At 37.8% G+C, this 22599-nt stretch overlaps 1 protein-coding gene across 2 annotated transcripts in view; it reads left to right on the plus strand.

Moving 5' to 3' along the window:
* UBE2W (ubiquitin conjugating enzyme E2 W) overlaps positions 1–10927 on the plus strand; it is a 34000-nt gene extending 23073 nt beyond the window's left edge. The window contains exons 4-6 of one of the 2 annotated variants that reach the window (XR_012763421.1): positions 1667–1822; positions 3793–3887; positions 8034–10927. Coding sequence is in view for 1 of the 2 variants with exons in the window: in XM_075416002.1 (XP_075272117.1) it covers positions 1667–1822; positions 3812–3887; positions 8034–8047 (246 nt within the window). In the remaining variant the exon portion in view is untranslated. The remainder of the gene's footprint in view (positions 1–1666; positions 1823–3792; positions 3888–8033) is intronic. The other variant, XM_075416002.1, reaches the window with a different exon arrangement.
* The last annotated feature ends 11672 nt before the right edge of the window (positions 10928–22599 follow it).

Genomic DNA, 22599 nt, shown 5'->3' on the forward strand with positions numbered 1-22599 from the left:
TTTTTAGGTATGATGATAAAAACTAGAATGCTGACTTCTCAGTCATAGGTTTTAAGGAACAAACTGGCCACCTGTATTTCTGCACCCCATCAGGTTTATAGTGAACTACTCATAGGTGACCCACAGGAGAATAACCACGTTCGTTTGGTTCCAAGGAGGTTCCAAGTTACTGTTTGTATTCATTACACACAACCTGTGTGTGTGGCTCTGTGCAATTTATTGTAAACGAGCAAATTAGATCTGTACATCTACACTGATGTTTAGCACAGAAAACAATTAAAGAATTTTAAGTACTGGATACTTGATTATTGTAGAAGGCTAGAATTTCTGTTATAAAAATGCTGCTGTGCAGTAAGTTCATTCCACATTACAAACTTCTGGGTCATAATTCTCTCTTCTGCAAATCTAGTTACAGTTAATTGACAGTTTACACTTCTGCTGCTTAATCACTTGGTTTTTCTGCCTTTAAGTGTATGTTGTCTGTCATAGTGTGCATGCTTTTATTTACCTAGTATCCCTAGTCCTGGTTTTCCTATAAAAGGAAGACATTAGTTAGACAGGAAACACACTACTGGATTATGAAGGTAAGCTCTTCAGTGTTTAAGAATTACCAGTTTAAAGACCTGTGAAAGGCCAGTTTTTTGGCTGCCTTAGAAACCTATCTGCTGTTTGGCAATAGGTTAAGTTCGCTCTTTTCAGTTTCCTGTATGATGAAGGTGTTTCTTCTGTGTTGTAGTCAGTGATGGGGTGGGTGTGTTGTGCACATGTATACATATTTGTACACATACATATATCTGCATAACTTAGGAAACACTTAAGAGGCTGCTGGGTATTATGAGTGGTAGAGGTTTATTATGTCGTTGCACAAAAGATGACAGGGGTTATGTTGGATAAGGAGTTCAGGAGGATAATACTGCTACAAAGGTTTCACTTTTACTTCCATTTCCATTGGTCGTAAGCCAACTATCTGTTTGACAAAAACTTGATGTAAGAGCACCAGTTGTCAAAATTGCTTTTCTAACCTTTCTTTGACTGTGATATTATCCTTTATAGAGAGGAGTTAAGATTCTAAATGCTGTTCTTCCATATTTGTCCGTGTCAAATAAAAACATACTCCATTTGAAATAATGATCTAAAAATGTTTCCAGATGGTAACATGCTTCAGTTGTACAAGTCCTTTATTTTGTAGTTGATGGGATTGATGCATTTTACTCTTTATGCTGGAACCTGGATGAGTTGTTCAGTACTTAATTTCTACTGTGTCCAGGGTTATAGAAATACTCATTTGTAAATCTCGTGTTTCCTGGTGTGTAACATTGTGGCTTGTGAAATCATTAAAATCCGGTGTTTTGCTTAGGCAGCTGTGTTCTTAGGACGTGAAAGGCTGAGGCTGCAAGATATAAAAAGTTTAATTTGATGTCATTACAATACTCATAGAAAAAACTCTACATTTAACTATTCAGTTAACTTTAGTGCTTCCAGTGTTTTATTTTACATTTCAATTAATAGCTTCCAAAAATGAACCTAACATGATAAAGTGTATTATTTACTGTAAGTGAAAATGGCAGATCTGCTTCTTAAGTAAGATATTAATGTTTTTCCGAAAAGCAATACATCTTATTTCAAATGTGGGCAATAAATAACAATTATGTTTGTTCTTTTTTAGGTCATGTTTACTGGAGACAATATTCCTGTTCATCCTCATGTTTATAGCAATGGTCATATCTGTTTATCCATTCTAACAGAAGACTGGTCTCCAGCGCTCTCAGTGCAATCTGTTTGTCTTAGCATTATTAGCATGCTTTCCAGCTGCAAAGAAAAGGTATGGACTTTTTTAGCACTGTTGGAGTAGAATAAGTAAAAGTTAATAGTTTTCTAGTTTGCCAAGTGAGATTTTCGTTTTTCAGTTTCTAAAATAGGAAAAACTAGTATATCTACATTTCTACTACAGAAAAAAACACTAAGCTAGAACTGCAAAGTAAACAGTGCAGTAAGTACTTTGTCGCTGTTTTCATGGGAAACTGCTCATATGTCATTATTGGAAAAGAGGAGTGAATAGAAACCTTCTAGTTGTACTAATTGTGAAGTTTGGTCATGTTCTAGGACAATTCTTTGTAAATTGATTCTGTCTCTAAATGCAATGCAAAATGACTACGGAGATGTCTTTATTGCAGTTGTTTATAAGGCTTTGTAGCTGTACTGTTCAGTCATCGTGATAATTTTCACTTCAGGAAAGTAAACTGTGCTAAGCTATGTTTTTGGTCATAGATGACTGATATTGATACCTTAGACGTTTTTTGCAAAGAGAACTACTCTTTTACATTCTTTTCACTATGGAGTATCTGTCGAAGTTAGGTGTGATCAGAGCTTGTACAGAATCACAGAGTGGTGGGGGTTGGAAGGGACCTCTGTGGGTCATCTAGCCCAACCCCCCTGCCAAAGCAGGGTCACCTACAGCAGGCTGCACAGGACCTTGTGCAGGTGGGTCTTGAATATCTCCAGAGAAGGAGACTCCACAACCTCCCTGGGCAGCCTGTTCCAGTGCTCCGTCACCCTTAGAGTGAAGAAGTTCTTCCTCATGTTCAGCTGGAACTTCCTATGCTTCAGTTTGTGCCCGTTGCCCCCTGTTCTGTCGCTGGGCACCACTGAAGAGGGTCTGGCCCCATCCTCTTGACACCCACCCGTAAGATATTTATAGGTATTTACAAGGTCCCCTCTCAGCCTTCTCTTCTTCAGGCTAAACATGCCCAGTTCCCTCAGCCTTTCCTCACAGGAGAGATGCTCTAGTCCCCTCATCATCCTCGTAGCCCTCCGCTGGTCTCTCTCCAGTAGCTCCTCATCTTTCTTGAAGTGGGGAGCCCAGAACTGGACAGAGTACTCCAGATGAGACCTCACTAGGGCAGAGTAGAGGGGAAGGAGAACCCCCCTCGACCTGCTGGCCACACTCTTCTTAATGCACCCCAGGATGCCATTGGACTTCTTGGCAACCAGGGCACACTGCTGGCTCATGGTTCACTTGTGGTACACCAGGACACCCAGGTCTCTCTCCACAGAGCTGCTCTCCAGCAGGTCCGTCCCAAGCCTGTACTGGTGCATGGGGTTGTTCCTCCCCAGGTGCAGGACCCTGCACTTGCCCTTGTTGAACTTCATCAGTTTCCTCTGCGCCCAGCTCTCCAGCCTGTCTAGGTCTCACTGAATGGCAGCACAGCCTTCCGGTGTATGACTGTGCTATCCAAACATGCTTATTTATGTCACATTCCAGTCGGTCCTGGTCATGTGTACGTGGTAGAAGAAAACTCCCAAAATGTCTTTGTATTGTATCCTATGACTTTGGTTTTGTGTGATGGTGACATTTATGAAGAAAGCTGAAGACTATGAAATATTGATGAGATGTAGATGTTTATGTTCGTTTTTTTCACCCATTCCAAGCTGGAACTTATGGATGTGAATTGGATCTAATATATCATAATTAGATTCCAAACTGCAAAAGAATTTCATTTGGTTTTTTAGAACAACAGCTGTTCCTTTCTTGTGGGTTGTTTTATTTCTTTTTTTTTTTTTTTTTTAATTTATTTCTCCCCTTATTTGTCTGCAAACTGTTTGGTATTTTTCACTATTTTTTGCTTGGAATATCTCTAGTAAGAATTATTACCTGGATCCTTAAGATATTTTTCTTGACCAAAGTCTGTCCCTGCCTGTTACCTCATTTTCACTGTATTCACATGTTAGCCTTTCGTAAGCTTATTTACTAACTCATGTATTACAATACGAGGATTGTTTGATTATTTGTAGGTCTTTTCTTCTGTTGCAGAGGCGACCTCCAGATAATTCGTTTTATGTAAGAACGTGTAACAAGAATCCAAAGAAAACAAAATGGTGGTATCATGGTAAGTATTTAACTAGGACCAGGAGTTTTGAAGTTTTTTCAGGCTGAAGGCAATTAAAATACATGAAAGTAGGATAAATGCGTTTAAAGCCTTAAATTCTTTTTTTTTAATTTCAGAAAGTTATTAAAATCCTGTTTCTGAGATATTATCCTGTGATTTTTTTTTAGTATCACATTTTAATAATTCCTGATGGAAATCTAAACAGCACAAATTTGTATGTTTTAAATTGTAGGATTGAATTTGAATGCAAGTTGTTGTAAACTATATTAGTCCGTGACAAGTCTTAAGTTTGAGGCTGGGGAAGGTCTATAATCAAACTACGTTTAGTTCTAAACCCAGGGGTTTTTGTTGATGATGGTAATGGTGTAAGAGCTTTTAGGGCGATTAAAAGATGCCTATATGTTTTTAAACAGCTATGTGTTTTAATAGATTTCCACTATTAATCACAACTTACAGTGTGGAACAGCTGGCTGACTTAAAGGCCTTTAAGAGCTAGTAGTTATTAGTATAGTAATAAGATTCTATGTGTACATGATTTAAAAAAAAAATTACTAAAATTGCTATGCATGGTACTACCATGTCTGCAGTAGTAGTTTTGTGTTGTTTTGGTTTGGGTTTTTGTGGTGGTATCTTTTTTTCTTTCCAAGTGCTCTGTATCTGGCTTTATACTTTGTGGTTTCTTTCTTCTGTCTCAACATTTGTCATCCTCTTCCAGAGCTGGGGTTGGCTGTATGTGCTTGTCTTACCCGCTCCATTGATGAGGAAAGAAGGAGGGGGTGGAGATGGGCTATGCTTTTCTTCTCTTGTTGGCCAATACTTTCTTTGCTTTCCCTAGGAAAACACTGTACAAATGGTAGTTATCAAAATCCCGTGTGTTTTGGGAAGGGTTGTGTTAGAGCAGGTAATACTGTATGCTAGGGTGGTGCAGGAGGAGTTGATCCCGTCACTACCTTTCGCTGATGGCTCCATCATAAAACATCCTCTGTTTTTCACTGCCTCCCCACCCCAGAATGTGTTCTGTCCCCTACATGAAATGAGACCAGGTATTTTGAGACAGTGGGAGGTAATGACTGGAGAGGCAAATGCCAAGGCCTTAGCCCTTAGATTCTTAAAAGCCCGTGGATGCCTTAACAAGAAAAACTGGAGAGTTTCATAATACTTGCAGAGATCCATGGGTTTTTGATATGTGGTAATGTAACAGAATGAAACTCTTGTTTCTCTTAATGCGCTAATAGTATCCCTACAACAAGGTGACTTCAATTACAGTAAAAAGAGTGCTGTATGTCATGGGATTAAGAGGTATTTAAGAAACTCAGAACCTTTTATTGTGTGGTTGTACATCATGTTGTTTTTAAAACTGACTCTAAGAATAATAATATTATTGCCTGCAAGTCTGGTTTTTCATCTTCACCAGATTGTTCAGTACTCGCTTTCTCTTCTCTTTCTGTTTTCGCACTCTTGTAATGTGCTTCTCCATTTCTAGCTTTGCTTTCTCTTTATTGGAAATTTTGGGAGAGTTTTTACTAATTGCTTTTATTTTCATTTGCTAGTTATTTTTAAAGAGAAACAAGCAAAGTTTCATTTATTGGCTTTATCTTTTGATTAAAATATGTTCTGTCTACTTTGAATTTGTACTAGTCTTGTTTTGATTCAGGCTTGATGTCTACCAAGGAGAACAGTCTGCAGATACTACTTTGATTTCTTATTCGTGAAATTCAGTTAAAGTTAAACACGCAAAACACCAAAGGAGTATGAAAAGAAATGTGGGTTATCTGACTCTGAAAGTTGCTATGCATTTGTGGTTCAAAACCATCAAGCTGCTTATAGCCCACTGAACAAGTCATTTAATTACTTTGAAGTAACTATGCAACAGCTCTTTTCTGAAAGTCAGAAAACCCTACCCTTCCCCAAATTCAGAGCAACCTTAAAACAAACCTGAGACAAGAGAAAGCAAGCCAGTTCATTTAAATAACTCATACTGTTTTGCTTTGTAATATTCTCATTTGTTTTTTAACTTCCTTTTTAAGTACTGATTACAAAGGAGATCATGCTTAAAATTTCATCAGCCTCTCCCCCCCACCAAATTCTTACATTAAAAAATAAAGCATACCTGATGTCCACTGGACAAAAATTTTCTTAAATGCTAGAGGGCTCTTCCTTGAAGTTTTGCATATCACTTGCTCCTTATCTCAGTTACAAGTAATTTTGGTTCTCTTCTGTGGACATAGAACAAGACTGCCAAGGCATGATCTTTAAATTTTCAATGTTTTCTTAGTGGCTTTGAAGAAATGGTGGGTTACACTAAAATGGGAAATGTAGCTTGCCTGCTAATTTTAACCACCTCTCTGGAAAAGAATGGTCTTCAACATTATGTACACCTGAAAAAGATTTACAAGCCCTTGGAAACAATGGTTCTGTCATCTTCATTTTCTGCTCCTGCTTCAACTGAAGTGTCACATATCTAATCTTGTGGTTGAACCACTTTGGGCTGGGTAAATCAGGGGAGAAAAACCAATCCCAACCAAGAAAGAAAACCAGCTGTCTGAGGGTAACCACTGGGTGAAATAAATGCTAGTGCTAATACAAGAACATGTGGAGGGAGATGCACAGTGGTTCTGCCCCTTCTGTTGTCAGCTAGCCATGGACTGGCTTAGCTTTAATGTGAAATTGAATCCCTGTGTTTTGAAGAGAAAGTAGGAAGACTGTCATCACTTTTAATATATGCATTTGAAGGAATTTTTTTTTTTCCAGTAAGTGCCTAGAATTTATTTAGCTGGGAGCAAATAGCGCATGGTTGGGAGCTGAAGTAAAGAAAACCAATACGAACGCAGAGGGATGAAGTGGCGCTTTGAGATATAGTCAGACATGTAAACATGTGTGTCTGTGTATTCAGCTTATTACAGAGCTTATTACAATTATTATCCCTCATTTCATCCCTGCCCCAACAAAGCAACTTATTCCGTAAAGCAGAGTTCTGGAGCCTTGTTTGCTACAAACTGATGTCCTCGCAAGCCCTCTTTCAAAACTCCTGATTTTTGATAACTAAAAATATTTCTAGGTTGTCTGTCCTACCCAACATCTGCTTCAACTGTGCATTGAATTTCATGTTGAATTTCAATCTGAGAGTTGATCGTGTTATGTTAAAGACACGGAGGAGGATATTCCTCTTTCTTGAGCATCCAGGCTGAAATTGGTTTCATAAAGCTGTTGCCTGGCTTTAGTGTTGTCAGAAGGTAGATTTTTGTGAAAAAAGAGGGCAATGGTGTTTTCATATTTTTCACCAGCACCTCCTTACTGCTTTTCGGTTTAGTTTGTTGTTTGGTTTTTTTTTTAAGTAGGAAGTGTTTCCTCTGGTATTTGGCGTAAACTTTTAGTACACAGTTTACGTACTCCTTCTATCTCTCTTGCATCCTTGTCCAGTCTTTTTCACATGTGCAGTATTCTGCTATCAAAATGAAGAATTTCTTTACATGTAATGGTATTAATGACATAATGTTTTTCAGTGAGAATGTAGAATTGTTCACTGCTACTTTATACATACGAAATCTATAAACAGTAAAAATACTGTTTATGAATGTAAGTTATTTTCAGTTTTAAGATTTTAGGATTACAGTAGTAACCTATTGTTTTTGCATAATTCTGTCAGCTATAATTGGTGTTGATTCTTGAGAAATAAATGAATATGCATACTTATATATATAAAAGTATATGTATGTAAGAAGGCTTGAGAGTGCATTAGAAGTCCACTCTGCCAGCTCTTACAACTTATAAGAGGATTTCTCAATTTGTTAACTGATGTGGACAGGCTCTACTTCAAGGGGGCAAAATGTTAAGCATATTTGGTCTTTTGTTTTCCTAATGGGTGGCTTTCTAAATATTGAGTGTGGAAATTGCTGTCGTTTTAATGGAGTACTTGCTAATACTAATATGCTTGGGGGTGTAGTGTATTTGCAAAGTTTCATGTTTGATATTATCTTGCTTTTTTTCTGGAGTCCTTATTGAACAAAACCGCAGGATGATTGGATCGGTGTATTTCCACTGCATGTTACTGTCTCTGCCAGGAACTGTTTGTGTGTACAGCACCTTGCTAATTTGGACTTAGAATGTTTACCTGTTTTCCATAAATGCTCTTCTTTTATTTTAAAGATGACACATGTTGATGCCAGCATTTTGTGATCCTCGTAGCAGAAGATAGTCCTACTGAGAAAATGAGCACTTTGATCATTCAGTCTTTGAACTTTAACCTTTGACTGGAAGTGACCTATAGGCAATGAAGACTACTTCCTTTGACTGCATTTTTACTAGTGTGCATTCTGGGCGCATGTTGATCGCTGGTTCAGTCCATGCAACTGACATGCTTTTATTAGTCATACAGTATTAATGCAGGTGTCCAGAAATGTCAGAATAATTCCATTATTTTTTATTTTAAGCATTTGGAAGAATTCCAGGTCTTCATATATTGTGCAATAACACTGAGCTCCTTGGCGGTTTTGGTGCATCCATTGCCGGCAATGGACATCGTACCAGGGAAGGGTTTTGCTCCTGCCACAAAAAAAGATTGGTGCATGACAGAGCTTATGAAAGTTTCGGATGTATTTGGATTATAAGCAAGGGATCTACCATTACCTTAAAAGCCACCCCATTCTTTTATATTTGGATTCTATGCACTGTGATCACAAAACTAGCAGCATGAATTAACATGCTTAGCTGAAGGACTGTAATAAGATCATTGCATATTTATTAAATTGTTTATCTGCTGTCAAATTCTTTTGACATGGAAGGTTTTTCAAGTGACATTGGCAGAGAGGTACAATGTTATCCCTATGGTGAAATAAAACTACTTTTTGTATATAGTTATTCATATCTCTGAAGCAAAGGTATGAGTAATTTAGGGTATGAGTGATTTAATCAAGAATTTATTTTGGAGATAGGAGAGGATGGCAGTGATATAACTGAACTTGCTGCAGTCCATAATTGGGCTTGTAATTTGTACTTTAGAGCTTTTTCCAAATAGATTGCACACTGTTATTTCCTGCTAGCCATCAGCATGAGCCCTACTGCCTACACCAATGTTTCATTTATTTATGTGTTTGAAAGCAATCCATATAACATTTTTTTGTTTGCATTCACTGTTTCTTTTGTTGTTGTGTGTCATGTTTGATTGTTACAAAACAATATTTTGATTGAAAAGCTTTGTCAGAAGATATTTTCATGTAAGTTATTTCTTTATCTTGTAAGCATCGTCTTGTCTTTTAATCCTGTACTATAAAAAGAAAAAAAATACATTTTTGACAGAGGCTTAATGTTTTGACAAAAAAGTGTGGACCTTCTTATTTAAGTTTAGACTAAAGTATATTTTCTTAACTTGCTTGTCCCATGCAGCCATACCAATTTTTTTCCAGGCTTTTACTTCACCAAAAAAGGGGGAAAAGCCTCAAATCAGATTGACATTTTTCTATGGAGCAACATTTATGGAAATTATAGTTGTTCTCACCACTCTGTAATATTTTGATACTGCAATTAGGTTGTCTTTTTAGGAAGCACTTTTATAAACTTAATACCTTTACACATATGCAAAATTTCTATAACTTTTTTTTACTGTTGCCTTATTGCTGCACTCAAAAAAAAATTCAAGCAATTAATGCATGAATGTCTAAATCAAGTAACTACTTGATTTAAAAACAAACAAATAAACAAAAGCCAAAAAAACCCCAAACCCAACCCAGAATGAATAATGTCAATAACAAACAGAAAATTGGCTGAAAATACGGATATTTTTTTTTCTTACTGCTGTATGATAACTGACAAGTTTTATAGCCTTGTACATACTTCTCTGTTACCTAATGTTTAAAACATTTTAAAGTATAGATGTTTATCTCAGGGTGGATAGAGTTCAGATGGATTTGCTTCAGAGAAGTATTTTATACAGCAACTGAATTAAAGATATTGCCAGTGAAGTGAGGCTACAATATACTTCAGGAACTGCTAATTTTTCTACTGTATTGAAAATATCTCTTGGCCTTTAAAACTCAATGGTAAAATTTAGCTTTGGATATAAATTTGATGTGTGTATATATTTTCACAATGAGCCTTTAAAACGTAGAGTTTCTTTTAAGAGCCAAAAATAATCACTTTACGCAAATGAAATAGTTCTGCTCCTAACTTTTTGTTTAACAAAATTTTATGATTGTGAGTTAATCAAACTCACATGCTTGTTCATATGAAAGAGCAGTAATCTGATACTTAATCTGTATATTCATGTTGACTGCTCTGTATTGATTGAAATGATTGATGCATCTTTGAGAAATTCATGTACGAATGGTTCACATAATGGAGCTATCAAATAGTCCACAGGAAAGAGACCTTATTGTGACACAAGGTAATGTCTCTGAAGAAATGAATCAAGTACATCATCTTAGATTCATGTATCTTTTCATGGTGGCTTGCCGTGCTACAATACATGGTTTTAGAGAACCTTCATGACATACTATGTGTATTTTGTTGAAGATGGGCGTAGTAGTGCAAAGCATTACACATTTTATTGACCTATGGTATCACATGGACTACAGTGAAGTTAAATGACCAAATTTATGCTGCTCTCTAATAACTCTCCCCTGTAATATACTTAGATCAAAAAAATGCAAGGTAGAGTAGAAGAGAACGTACCTCAGGTCTTTTAGTTTACAGTAGAAATGCCTGCATTGGTTCTCTTGTAGATCTGTGGGTAAGTCCACCTATATCCAGAGGGCCAAGACAAACCCTGTTATACCACTTAAGCCCTCAAAATAATGCAACTATTCTGACAATGCTATGATGTCCTGAAATAGGGTTTGAATTAGATGAAGGTGGTGCCATCCTTTCTGTAGGGTGACTGTGTATGTAACTTTCTTTCACTTGGAATTTCTCACATGAACTGGTTACAGAACTGGCTTGAAACGATCTTGCTTTTATTTTGTGTGAATGTTCATGTTGTTAAACACTTTGTTTTGTGTTTAGTGTCTTTATACTATAACACAATAAATTCTTGTTTTGAAATAGATTACTACCCTTGAATGGAAATACGTGTGGACCTTTTCATGGTGGAGTGCAGCAGCACTGTTCCTTACATTCAGCTACTTTTGAGACAAAGCTGTCAGTAATTGCAAAATATTGTGATGGATATCAGCGGAGGAATTTAGATAATAGTGAGGTGTTTCATCTCGTCTCCGGAGGGTACCAGAGGGTATCTGTTGTAACAGCTGAAGGAAATAGTTTCTTTAAAAAAAAAGAAAAAAAGAAAAAATCGCTAAGGTGTAGTGCTTTCATGTCTCAGAGTATCAAATAATTCCTTATCATGGTTCTTTGCTGTTTGACAAACACTTCACATATTGAATGGGGAGTTTCAGATGCAGGGTTCTTGTTTGCTTGCAGTGGTGGGAAGAGAGTTTCTTTTACTTTGTTAGCGTGTGTCAAGACTGCTAAATGAAAATTCTGCTGTCTCATATCAATAATTGCTTTCAGTTTTTTATAATTTTTTATTCAAGAGATGATAGCTTCTGTTTCAAAAAAGTAGGGCACTTTCTTCATACCAAAAAAATGTATTTTTGTGAAAAATTAAGGTTTTTGATTCATATATCGTATGTTATGAATACTGTTCTGGATGTTTGATTTTTAGTTATTACTTTTTTCGAAAGTCTGACGAAATAGAGTTCAATCTCAGGTTTTAATGGTAGGATCTAAGGAGACCATAAAATTCCCATGTCAGTAATTAAATTTTAAAGAACAGATTAAACAGATGTCTGTCAGGAAAGGTTTAAATATAATTGATAATACAACTTTCCAGTCCTGTTCTTGGTGGTGTGGTTTTTTTACTATGTAAGTATTTATTTAAATGAATGATTTTTAAAAACGGGCGGGGAAAACCACCTGTGGCATTCATGTTTCTTAGAACGTGTCCTGTTGATATTAAAAGCTTTGTGATAGTGCAGCTGTATAATTTCTAGCTTTGTTGAGGGGAAGCCAGTATAGTTTTTGCCTCCTCTGGTAAAGCAGTTCAGCGTTATGTTGTCCTTGCATCCTCACAAATCCGGATCGTTCCAAAAAAGGTAGGTTTTGAATGAACTTTCTTTTAAAACCAATTACATTTAATCCAAATCACTCAATCCTGTTTGGATTTGCTCTCATAAGTAGTGGTACCTGAACAGTTGATTGTTGAACTGCGTAAAGGGAATTGATCTGCCTTAGTGATATTCCGTCTTCAGCTGCAGCTACATAGCAGGGCGGGAGGAGAGACTTGAGATTAGGTTTGTGTGCAGGTACTTGTTGGTAGTTGTTTCCAGGACTTCGGTGAACTTCCTGAACAATCAGGCTTTAAAATACCTGAATAAAATTGGAAGAGTAGAAATATCATGAGCCTTGTTTTACTATATTAAAGTACACTTCAGAAATACAAATTTGAAAATACTTAGCCACTTCTTTTATTTCATTTTACTGATAATAGCAATGGAGGATATTCTGTTCACTTGCCATATTTTTTTTCCTCCAGATTTTAAGTACTTTTCAAAGTAGTGTTTGAGGGGTTTTGAGCAGTTGATTCAACTTAAGAAAATTCTCTCTGGAGCTACTGAAAGTGATGTTTTTTTAAATTACAAAGCAAGAGCCTTTTCAGTAACTTTGTAGTTCCAAAGCAATTGCTGTCATCAAGTGGCTTCCTTAGAAACCTTGTGGGTTTCTTTCAGGTAATTATTCTGTATTTAAAAAACAAAAAAGTAAATGCAAAATCAATTGATCATGCAGTGTGTGATATCAGCGTAGAGATCAGATTTATAAGCCTCTGCCTACAGTCTTTTTAGTATAATGCTCTATAGGACCTCTTAAGGTGAGTGCCAGTGGTAGTAGGTTAGATTTGTAGTGAACCCCCTTCACTTTTACATACATGCCATCTACAAGTATAACTTTGTTTTTTTGAAGTGTCATTTTTCTCTTGCCTTCTGCTTGTGAAAGAGCTGTTTACAAGAGCCTCTGCTTTTCTGAAATAGGATCCGGTGAAGAACTGAAAACCGTAATGATAGCCTCAAAGAAAGACGTGACAATCCAGAGTCCTGTAACACTGACCACAGTTGCTTCCCTTATGCTGGTCTGTCTTTTGGTACTGAAAATCTCCATGATAAGACCTGAAAACTTCTGTCTTGTCTTCAGCAGGTGGGAACCCATTCTCTTGGAGCCTTTTGGAGTGCTTTTTGCCAAGTTAGGTCAGGGTTAAATCTGTTCAGATGAGTGTTCTGGGCCTGTTCTCTTCCCAGGACTACAGTGTTATCTGGATGGTGCAAATGCAGTTCTCCAGGGCATTTTATCCTTAAAGATAAAATCAAGCAGGGTTCCTGCTATTCGATGTCTTCTCTTAGTTTTCTGCCACTGAAAAGGAGGAATTTGTAATCCTCCTCCTTCCTTTCCAGCCTCATGATTCACATTCCTACCTTGCATCTAGCTTTACTGTCCAAGTGTGCACTGAGGTGATTTAGCATGTTAAACCAGTAGGAAACTGACTTTAAAGGAAAAAGGGAAAATCTTTCTTCTCAACTGGCAAATTTTGAATCAGCTTGCTGCATAATCAAGAGTTTCAGAGCTAGTGCAAGAAATAGAGGATTGTGCAGCTGGGGTTTGGGAGATGATGGCTGAAACCTGATTTATATCTTTAGACTTTTCTGCATAATGTAAAGTACTAGACACCTTGTTTTATGCAAAAGCTGAGTTATGGGCTAAGAGGAGCCTGAGAGCCATAGGTCTGGGCTGCCTGTGACAATCTATGGCAAGGGATTCTTGTATCTGTTGTAACTCTGTTTCTAGTGGAAATTCTGAAGTTTTTCCAAAGCCTTGCCTTCAAATGATCTGTTACCTCTCCATGTAGACACCTTGAGAATCTGTGCCCAGGACTGTTGGTTGGTTTTTAGAGTTTGATTTTTTTTGGGGGGGGGGATTTTTTTTTAATACCAAGGCTGCTAGCATTGTTGTCTGGATATTTTTGGTTAAGTTGTTGTCAGACCAACATTGTCAAACCTTAATCAGATAGAGTTACAGATGCAGTGAAGCTGCTCAGAAAATGCCCAGTTATTTTCCAAAAGGAAGGCAGTAGTTACGTTACAAGTCTAATGTTCTTGAGATAGAAAGCCAAATGTGATACAGTCATCATCTAATACAGAAAACACTTGAGACAGAAGTCTCAGGTACAGATCTCATTTGTCTATTGTATGCTTAAAGAACAGGACCCTTGCACTGTGGTAGGAGGTTTTTGAGACAAAACCACACTGTTCCTCATCTCACCCACAGAATCACAGAATGGTAGGGGTTGGAAGGGACCTCTGTGGGTCATCTAGTCCAAGCCCCCTGCCAAAGCAGGTTCACCTAGAGCAGACCGCACAGGACCTTGTCCAGGAGAGGGGTGGGCGTGTTGAATATCTCCAGAGAAGGACACTCCACAACCCCTATGTTCCAGTGCTCTGTCACCCTCAAGTTAAAGAAGTTCTTCCTTATGTTCAGATGGAAATTCCTGTGCTTCAGTTTGTGCCCGTTGCCTCTTGTCCTGTTGCTGGGCACCACTGAAAAGAGTCTGGCCCCATCCCCCTGACACCCACCATTAAGATATTTATAAACATTTAAAAGGTCCCCCTTTCGGTCCTCTCCAGGCTAGACAAGCCCAGCTCCCTCAGCCTTTCCTCATAGGAGAGATGCTCCAGTCCCCTAATCATCCTTGTAGCCCTCCACTGCACTCTCCTTTCTTCTGAAGGTCCTGTTCAAAAGATGGATGAAATCTGATGGGTTTGATCTCCATTTATTATTTGTTACTGGGTCAGTAGAGAGTGTGTGACAGCTGTCACTCTGCCTGGTGACAAAGGGTGAATAGCTCTTGACTGTCTCTCTCTTGTTTTGTAAACTGTCCGTATGGCTACAGAAAAAATTGGTAGCTATATTTCACATGCACAAAAGAAAGTACACTTTTATTTATTGGGTGTAGACAATTTATTGAAGATCAGTACTCTGAAAGTAGCAGTGCAGGAAGTACACATCACTAAGTAAAAAAGTCACAAAGACTGATAAAGCACCCAGCCTCCGGATAATTTAGAGTTTATCGAGCCTGAAGTCTTGATTTGCACAAGGATTTGAGTTTATGGGGAAAAAAGAAATTGGGGGCATCACCTTGCACTAATGTGTTTTGTATCGCACTCAGTTTTGGACTATAACTTTTTTAATCTCTTATTTATCTGTGCATTATCGTATGCCCCAAGCAGTAACTTCTGTCGTAAGCATCATGCTGGAGTAACAGGTGACTTTGGCTTCCTTAAATAAGTCATAAGTCATAGTCCAAACAATCCTGTGTTGGGAATGATCTTCCAAATGCTCCTGCAAATGGTGTTGACTGACACAATGAGGATGCCACATGGAGATAAGCTATGCTTACAAAGTGGAATAGGAGGGAGAAATGAGACGGGGAACAACCAGTTCTTGAAGGTGAAGTTTGATAGATTTTTGAGGATTCTCAGAGAATCAGTGGCTGGTGGCATGGTGTTTTGTGGTTTTTTTCAGAGGTTATCAGTAATTTCACCAAGCTGTAATTCTTAGGTTATAAAGTTGTTCAAAAGTGGAAGAGGGCAAATGCAGTGCAACTATGGTCACAATGCAACTGAAGGATCACGGTCCTGTATGAAAACCAGTATCAGAGTTTGTTGGGGTATGCTATGCTAAGAAAAACTAGTGGTCCAATCAAACTTTACAACTTGGAGGATGGATAGCCCTCTACATGAACGGAGGTCATAGAATCATAGAAAGTTTTGGGTCTGAAAGGACCCCTAGAGGTCATCTAGTCCAACCCCCCCCCCGCAGCGAGCAGGGACACCGCTAACTAGATCAGGTTGCTCAGAGCCCTGTCCAACCTGGTCTTGAATGTTTCCAGGGATGCGGCCTCCACTACCTCTCTGGGCAACCCATTCCAGTGTTTCACCACACTCATTGTAAAGAATTTCAGGTTTCTTTTTGCATTTGCAATAATTTTTCTAGAAATCCTAGTAACCTCTGAGCCAAGTAGTCTTCATAGTGTGCCTGACAGGAGATTCTGAGGTCTTGCAGGTGAAAAATAGACCTGGTACGGTACTTTGCTGTATGTTTTTGTAATTCCGAAAGTTCCTTCTGTCAGCTTCCTACTTTTCCTTAGTCTGCAGAAATAGACTAAATTACATTTGGACATTACTGATGTCTTTCTGGTATCTCAGGTGCTACTAGGGAATGCTGTGTAGAAAAGCTTGTGATTCTTTTCTGTAAAAACTTTTCTGAGCATTTCTTATGCTCATCTAAATAGGTCAGCTTTCCTCATTAGCTACTTTGTGGTGTTGGGGATTTTTTAAAGTCATTGCTGTGCAGCACTTTTTGAAAGTGATAAAGGTTTGTTTGTATGAATTGTGATTTCACCCTGAAGGCAAGTTTCCTTACGTTAGTGACTGTAGCATGCAATATAGTAAGGCTTAGGTCTTCCTGAATGATTTCTGAAATGTAAATCCATCTAAACTTGTTATCCAGTATCGGATATACCTGCATAAGGATGATGAGAGTTGTCTTGTGCCAGCCAGCCCAGTCTAGAGCATCCCTCTGTGCACCTCGTGTTTAATGTCTCGGGGCTCTCTTTGGAGTAAACCAAAGATCTAATTGGAAAATTTCTGGTGGTCTCTGCATAAGACAATTCTATATTGTTTCATGGCAAGATGGCTTTGTATACATTTCAAGGCAGCTGTTAATGCACCTTGCTTCATTTTGAGTAAAGGGTCCTGTCACTGTTAGGAGTTTGTCACAAGGTAAAGCATTTACTTAATTATTTCTTTTCTATATTTGCAAAATATTATTGTAGGATTTGGCCTCTGGAGAGGAGTGCTGCTGCATGGTCTGCACCAGAATGCTGCTTCTTTCTGTCAGCTTTATTTCTTGGTGTTGGTCTCCACAGTAGTTTTATGTGTAGATACGTACTAAAGATAGTAAATAGATCTTTCTTAGGCCATGCATTAATTTGGGTTGATTTTATTGTATATCCATCTTGGCATGTTTTTGTTTTGTTTTGTTTCTTAAAGATAATGCATTAAAAATAATCAAGAAAAGTGAGAATTTGCTAGCCTGTGTCTTGAAGTAGAAACTTACAGGCTGCCTCCCTCCAAATTTGGATTTATTATCTACATGGTTTTTCTGTTTAATTTTTTTCTTTTATTAAATGTATATATAAAAACAATAATACACTGACTACCCTAGTGAACAGTAGGTGTAGTGAGGAAACTGATTTGAAAATCTTGGGATGGTTTTCTTCTATCTGTAAAGACACAGTGCCTTGTAGATTGCTTATGTTTTGTCTTAATATGGCTTTGAAGGATCAAAACACTTTCAGACATGGGGATGTTTTGGTAACTTCTGTGAAGGCATGTGGGCACTGCACTTGTTTCAACTTTCAGAGAAATTGAAAAATGTTTTTAAGCATTTTTAATTGCTGTTCAGGGAGTAGATTAGTATTATTCTCTCATTAAATGAACACTGAACTCGAATTGTGTGGGGCTTTACTCTTGCTGAAACTGTCAAATTCAGCAATGTACAATCATCACAGAACTAATTCTTTTAGTAAATTATTGGATGGGTGGGAAAGGTCTGGCTCAATCAAGTGCTATACAGCAACATTTTAATAGAAACATCCAGGTAGTGCATCTGTGTCAATTTTCCAGGTATCCTAGAACTCCTCTAACCCCCAAACTCCCACTGCCCCGGCATAGCTAGCACATAATTGCAAACTGATGATCTGGTGACGATGCAGGATAAGGTTGGTGGTTTATTTTTTTTTATTAATGGGAGAATGTTGTTCTGATTGTTCATGTTAAAAGAAGTTAAAAAATTACAACATTTGAACTGCTGCAAAATTTGCTGTTAATTATATTACACCTTCGTATAGCAATAGAATTTAGTCCAGCTATTTTTGTCAGATTACATGCATGACAGTATTTGTGCTTCATTACTGCCAGTAATTTATAATTTTATTAGCAGTCCCCAAAAAATCTTTACTAAGCGTTGGAGACTTAGTTTTGACAGCATTGTGAAATGATCTGAAACCAAACTGCTTTAACCAGCTTCATCTAGCATAAATGTGATTTGTCTCTCTTTCAGGATAGATTGTTGTACTATTAATTCGCTGTTGTCCTGTGAGAAAAGTTACAGTGCTGGTTGCTATAACATGCATAATATACAGCAAACTTCTTGCATGGTGAGCCCCCCTAGAAATAGCTACTTTGTAGGTGAAACTGAGTAGTTAAATTGCATGTAATACAGGTGGAGATGCATAGAGTCTGTATTTTCTACTCCTAAAATACTTACTGTTTACTCAGTAACACTTTGCATGCTTTGAAGCTGTGCGTTGCTGCTGTCCCTACAAGTAGCACGCATTGTGTTGCTCTCAGCTATCACTTAACAAACTGGGCGAACTGAGACTGAAGCTGGTGTATGCTGGCAGGAGATAGTACCAGCAGCAAATTGGAGGCATCAGTTGTCCTCTAAAAACAAACATAGTTTGAGTGACAGTGCTGCCAGTTGTCCTTGCTTTTATTGTGCCCATTCATGGGATTCTATACTTAGGAGCACATGTAGGCAACGCTATAGTTCCTATTGACTATGTAAGCCCTTTCTGTCATTTACTGATTCATGTTTACAATACTGGTAACTTCTGAAGCTTTTTTTTTTAGGGGGGAAAGCCTTTTTCTGTATGAAGAGTCTGCATAATGCTGTGTACACAGAATTTCTTTCTCTTTTCTGCTTGCTGTTTGACTCCATGTATGTCTAAGATAGTCCTTGTTCCAAGAGAATAATCATTTAAAAACTTACTAATTTAATACAGGTTTAATGTACCATTTAATTTTATAATCTTGCCCAATTGCCTTCAATGATTTTTTTTTTTACTTCTACAAAATGGTAGAAATTCAAATCCTTTTCAACTTGCTGCAGGGTTTTTCCACTGTCCTGCAATAAAAGGAGTATTTTAGGAGGATTAGGCTTTTTTTGCCTTAACTGCCCTGGCATGGTATGGAATATAAGATGGTTAGTGAAGTACACAACACGTTTTGTAGCGGTGTACCTTTATATAGTTGGGTGGAAAAGCAACTGAACTGTGCAAAATGGAAAGCACCTTTCTGCTGATTCAGTTCTTCCCAGAGTAGTTGTGTCCTTTTACAGCTACTTAACTGTATCAGGTAAATTTAATGCCAGTACGAGGATGTGTTTGGCAGTGAGTGAAGAATTTAATTTTCATGTCCAACACTGGCCTTAACTTTCTTCAGGATTTAAAAGGCCTGATCCCTGCTTTCTCTGACCTAGTCTGTTCCCAGCTGCTGCTTGTAAAGCTGTCAGTAATTGTGATGAGGTGCAGTCTCTCACCAGCACGGCGGTGCCTGGTACTGCCACTGATGTGCAGGCAGACCGGTGCTGTTACTGGTGTGGCTTCGGTCGCGTTGGCGGTGTGCTGCTGTAACCTGCACCCGCAGTGAGAGGCACCGATGGGAATCCAGAGTGCTTCAGGATGGGTGTGATGCTCTCCTACAATGCTGTCAATGAAAATAGCGTCGTGTCTGGACCTGTTTGAAGGCCTTTTTATGTAGCCACAATGCTATCAGTAAAGCAAAACCCAAACAAAACAAAAAAGACCCCAGGCTTGAAACAAGAGTGTAATCTTACAGAATCGATTACTGCTTTGGCCTGTGATCACGCTTTGGCTTTCCCATCCTTCTCTCCCGAGCAAAGCCGATGTATTCTCACGGAGCAGCAACGCCCAGTAATGCACAAGTGGGCCATTCCTAAATGTCCGACTGTGTGCTTTGCCATGGAAAACGGATATGCCGTGATCTTCAGGTTGGTAGTTCTGGTATTACGCTTGCTAATTCGTCAGACTGTAGTAACATTTGTCTTCATTGCCTGTAGTCCTGAGATTTGAAACCCTGGTTGAACTGAATTATGTGGGTTTTCTTCAAAAATTCTGTAATTTGTGTTTTACAGGCATAATCCAAACCTTTTTTTTTTTTTTTCTAAGTCTGGAAGACGTATAGGAAGTATGAGAAGTTTCCTGCATTCAACACAGATGATGAACTTGAGTGTGTTAACTAACTGTGCATATACACACACACACGCAAGTTTATACAGTTACTAGGCATACTAACTAGATAGGCATAAATATGCATAATCACATTTTCTGTAGTTGTAAGAAGGTGGGATGACTACAGAAAGTTCTTACAGCTCCTTGTGTTGAAAATGAATGAAAAATGATGGAAATAGCTGACACAAGAAACAGTCATGTTGTTACAACCCAAACCAAATTGAATGTGCAAAGTAAAGCTAGAGACGTAGGGCTGGCTTTTGTGCAGTTTTGGATACATGAACTAGGATAATGAATAATGTGAAGTTTTCTGAATGTGTAATGCAACTTCTAATATTTACTATGAAATAATTTACCAGTATAATTTTAAAATTTGACTAGCGTTTTTAAAAGGGTAAAGCTTTTATTTAGATGAAGCTTTACTATTTCCAGCACCAATGTATGAGAGCAGTGGGAGCAAATAATTACAGAGAAATACAATTCTACCTGCAAAGTGATCTGAATTCGGGTCAGTGGGCCAACAATTGAAGAAGTGGCTTTGATGCCTTGGTGAGAAGAGACCTAGATGTAAGCTGGTAGTTGTAAAATCAGCACGTCGCTTTGGTTGGATTCACTTTGGTGTGTCCTACAAAAAAAAAGATACTTGCTAAAGGAGATGAGGACCTAGAGGTTGCACAATGTCCTTATGTGAACAGTAATGTGAAGCGATGGAAGAAGTTGAGTGTATGCTGACAAGTGCAAGTTTCTAGTTCACTTCATTTAGATTCTTGAAGTGATTGTGTGATTCATCTGATTTAGGGAACTCGCGTTTTAGACATGAATCAGGAAAGATAATGTGTTACATGAGTTGTTCAAGTTTGGTGCTCATGAGTCTTCACTGGAGCATAAAGAATGTATGGTTTCCATTACCTGAAAAAACTCCATGGTATTTACTCGTAAGTTTGTTGTATCTTGGTTTGTTCATGTCTCTCATTCTATGTACTTCATAAGGTGATAAACTGTTTTAGTCACTTGTATGACATGCATTGTAGTCAACAATCTACTTTCGTAGTCACAGTAGTCACGTTTCCACACCTGTAATTGGAGAGAGTAGATTTTATTACGCTTAGGTTTATTAATAATACTGGGTTTTAATCAAATGTAATCCCAAGCTCCTGGCTTTTGCTTTTCCAATAGCTTTTAGTTATTGGAAAATTTGTTATTAAAAAAATTAAGTGACCCATTCTTCTGGTATTAGGTTGTTAGAGGCTTTCATTCAGTTGAATGACTATGACTAATATAAATAATGTATATTGGTGTATTATGAGCATGCTGTATTAGCTTAATTACTCTTTCAACTTTAGTATGAAAATATCATCAGTTATTTAATATACATTTTAAAAGTACAGCTAAAAAGAAACTTTATTAAACCCTGGGACAGATTGCTGGAAGAGGTTGTAAAATCTCCATCCTTGGAGATTTGTAAAAGTAGACCAAGCAACCTGCTAACTCCGGCGTCAGATCCAGCTTTAAAGTTGGTCATACTTTGAGGGGGCAGGGAAGGTGGTGAAGCAGATGACCTTCAGAGGTCCTTTCCAACTAAATTTTCTGTTTCTAATTTGTTGATTTAAAAGCAGGCTTCTGCTTCTCTGGTTCTGTCAGTCTCTTCCTTGTTAAATACATCAGTGTGCATTTTCTTTGGGGATTTTTTTTTGTTTCTGTGTTTTCTTTTGTTGCACCAGTGTGTATTAAGGGATGGAAACTCATTTCTTGATGACTTGAAAAAAAATTAAAATTCTAATAATGAAATTTATCAGTAAAAATGAAAATATTTTGATTTTTGCAAGTCAGCTTGAAAGTGCCAATTTATTTTTGTTCTGAATTGGAGGTTAAAAATGACAAGGCTGAGTGTCTGCAAGTGTCCTGAACTTGTGTGTACAGACCAAATGGACTTACTGTCTACCCTTTCCCCCAGTGAGGCATTTGTGCAGGCATTAGGCATTGGTGTGTTTTTTTTTTTTCTTCCTCTTGCTTTCAAACTGCATACTGAATTAATCACTCCTATTAACAGCTTAGCTACTGAAACTAGGCTGTTGGGCAAGTCATGACACTCCCATTGTGTTCTGATGGAGTAGAGTGGATGAGTATATACAAACTATGCATCTCATTTTCAAAAATCGAGAATTTTTTGGTTTCTGTGAAGCTGCTCTTGCTGGAGGTGCTGACCAGCCTTTAGCCCGTATCTCGACAGCGGGAGAAGAAACCCCCTAAAGGTACAGTAAATGTGAAGAGTGACTAGGAAGGCAGCTTAGTTGTTCATATATGTAAAGCTCCAATTGTATAGGAAGCTTATTAAAAAGCAAAACACTATCATGGACTTAAAATGGTTATGAACTATTTGATCCTTTTTCTTATACCTAGACAAAATTAGATCCAAAAGTCATCAGTGTATTTAAAATATGTACGGTAAGTTTTTGGACAAAATTTGCTCTTTTGCATTCAGTTTTCTTTCAGCTACGTGCTGTTTGCAGCACAGAGTATGTATTAAGGTATGGGACCCCTCTGACCTGATACATATATTTCAAGATATGCTTTTAAACT

The sequence above is a fragment of the Opisthocomus hoazin genome, chromosome 3, assembly GCF_030867145.1.
Source record: "Opisthocomus hoazin isolate bOpiHoa1 chromosome 3, bOpiHoa1.hap1, whole genome shotgun sequence".
Lineage (NCBI taxonomy): Eukaryota > Metazoa > Chordata > Aves > Opisthocomiformes > Opisthocomidae > Opisthocomus > Opisthocomus hoazin.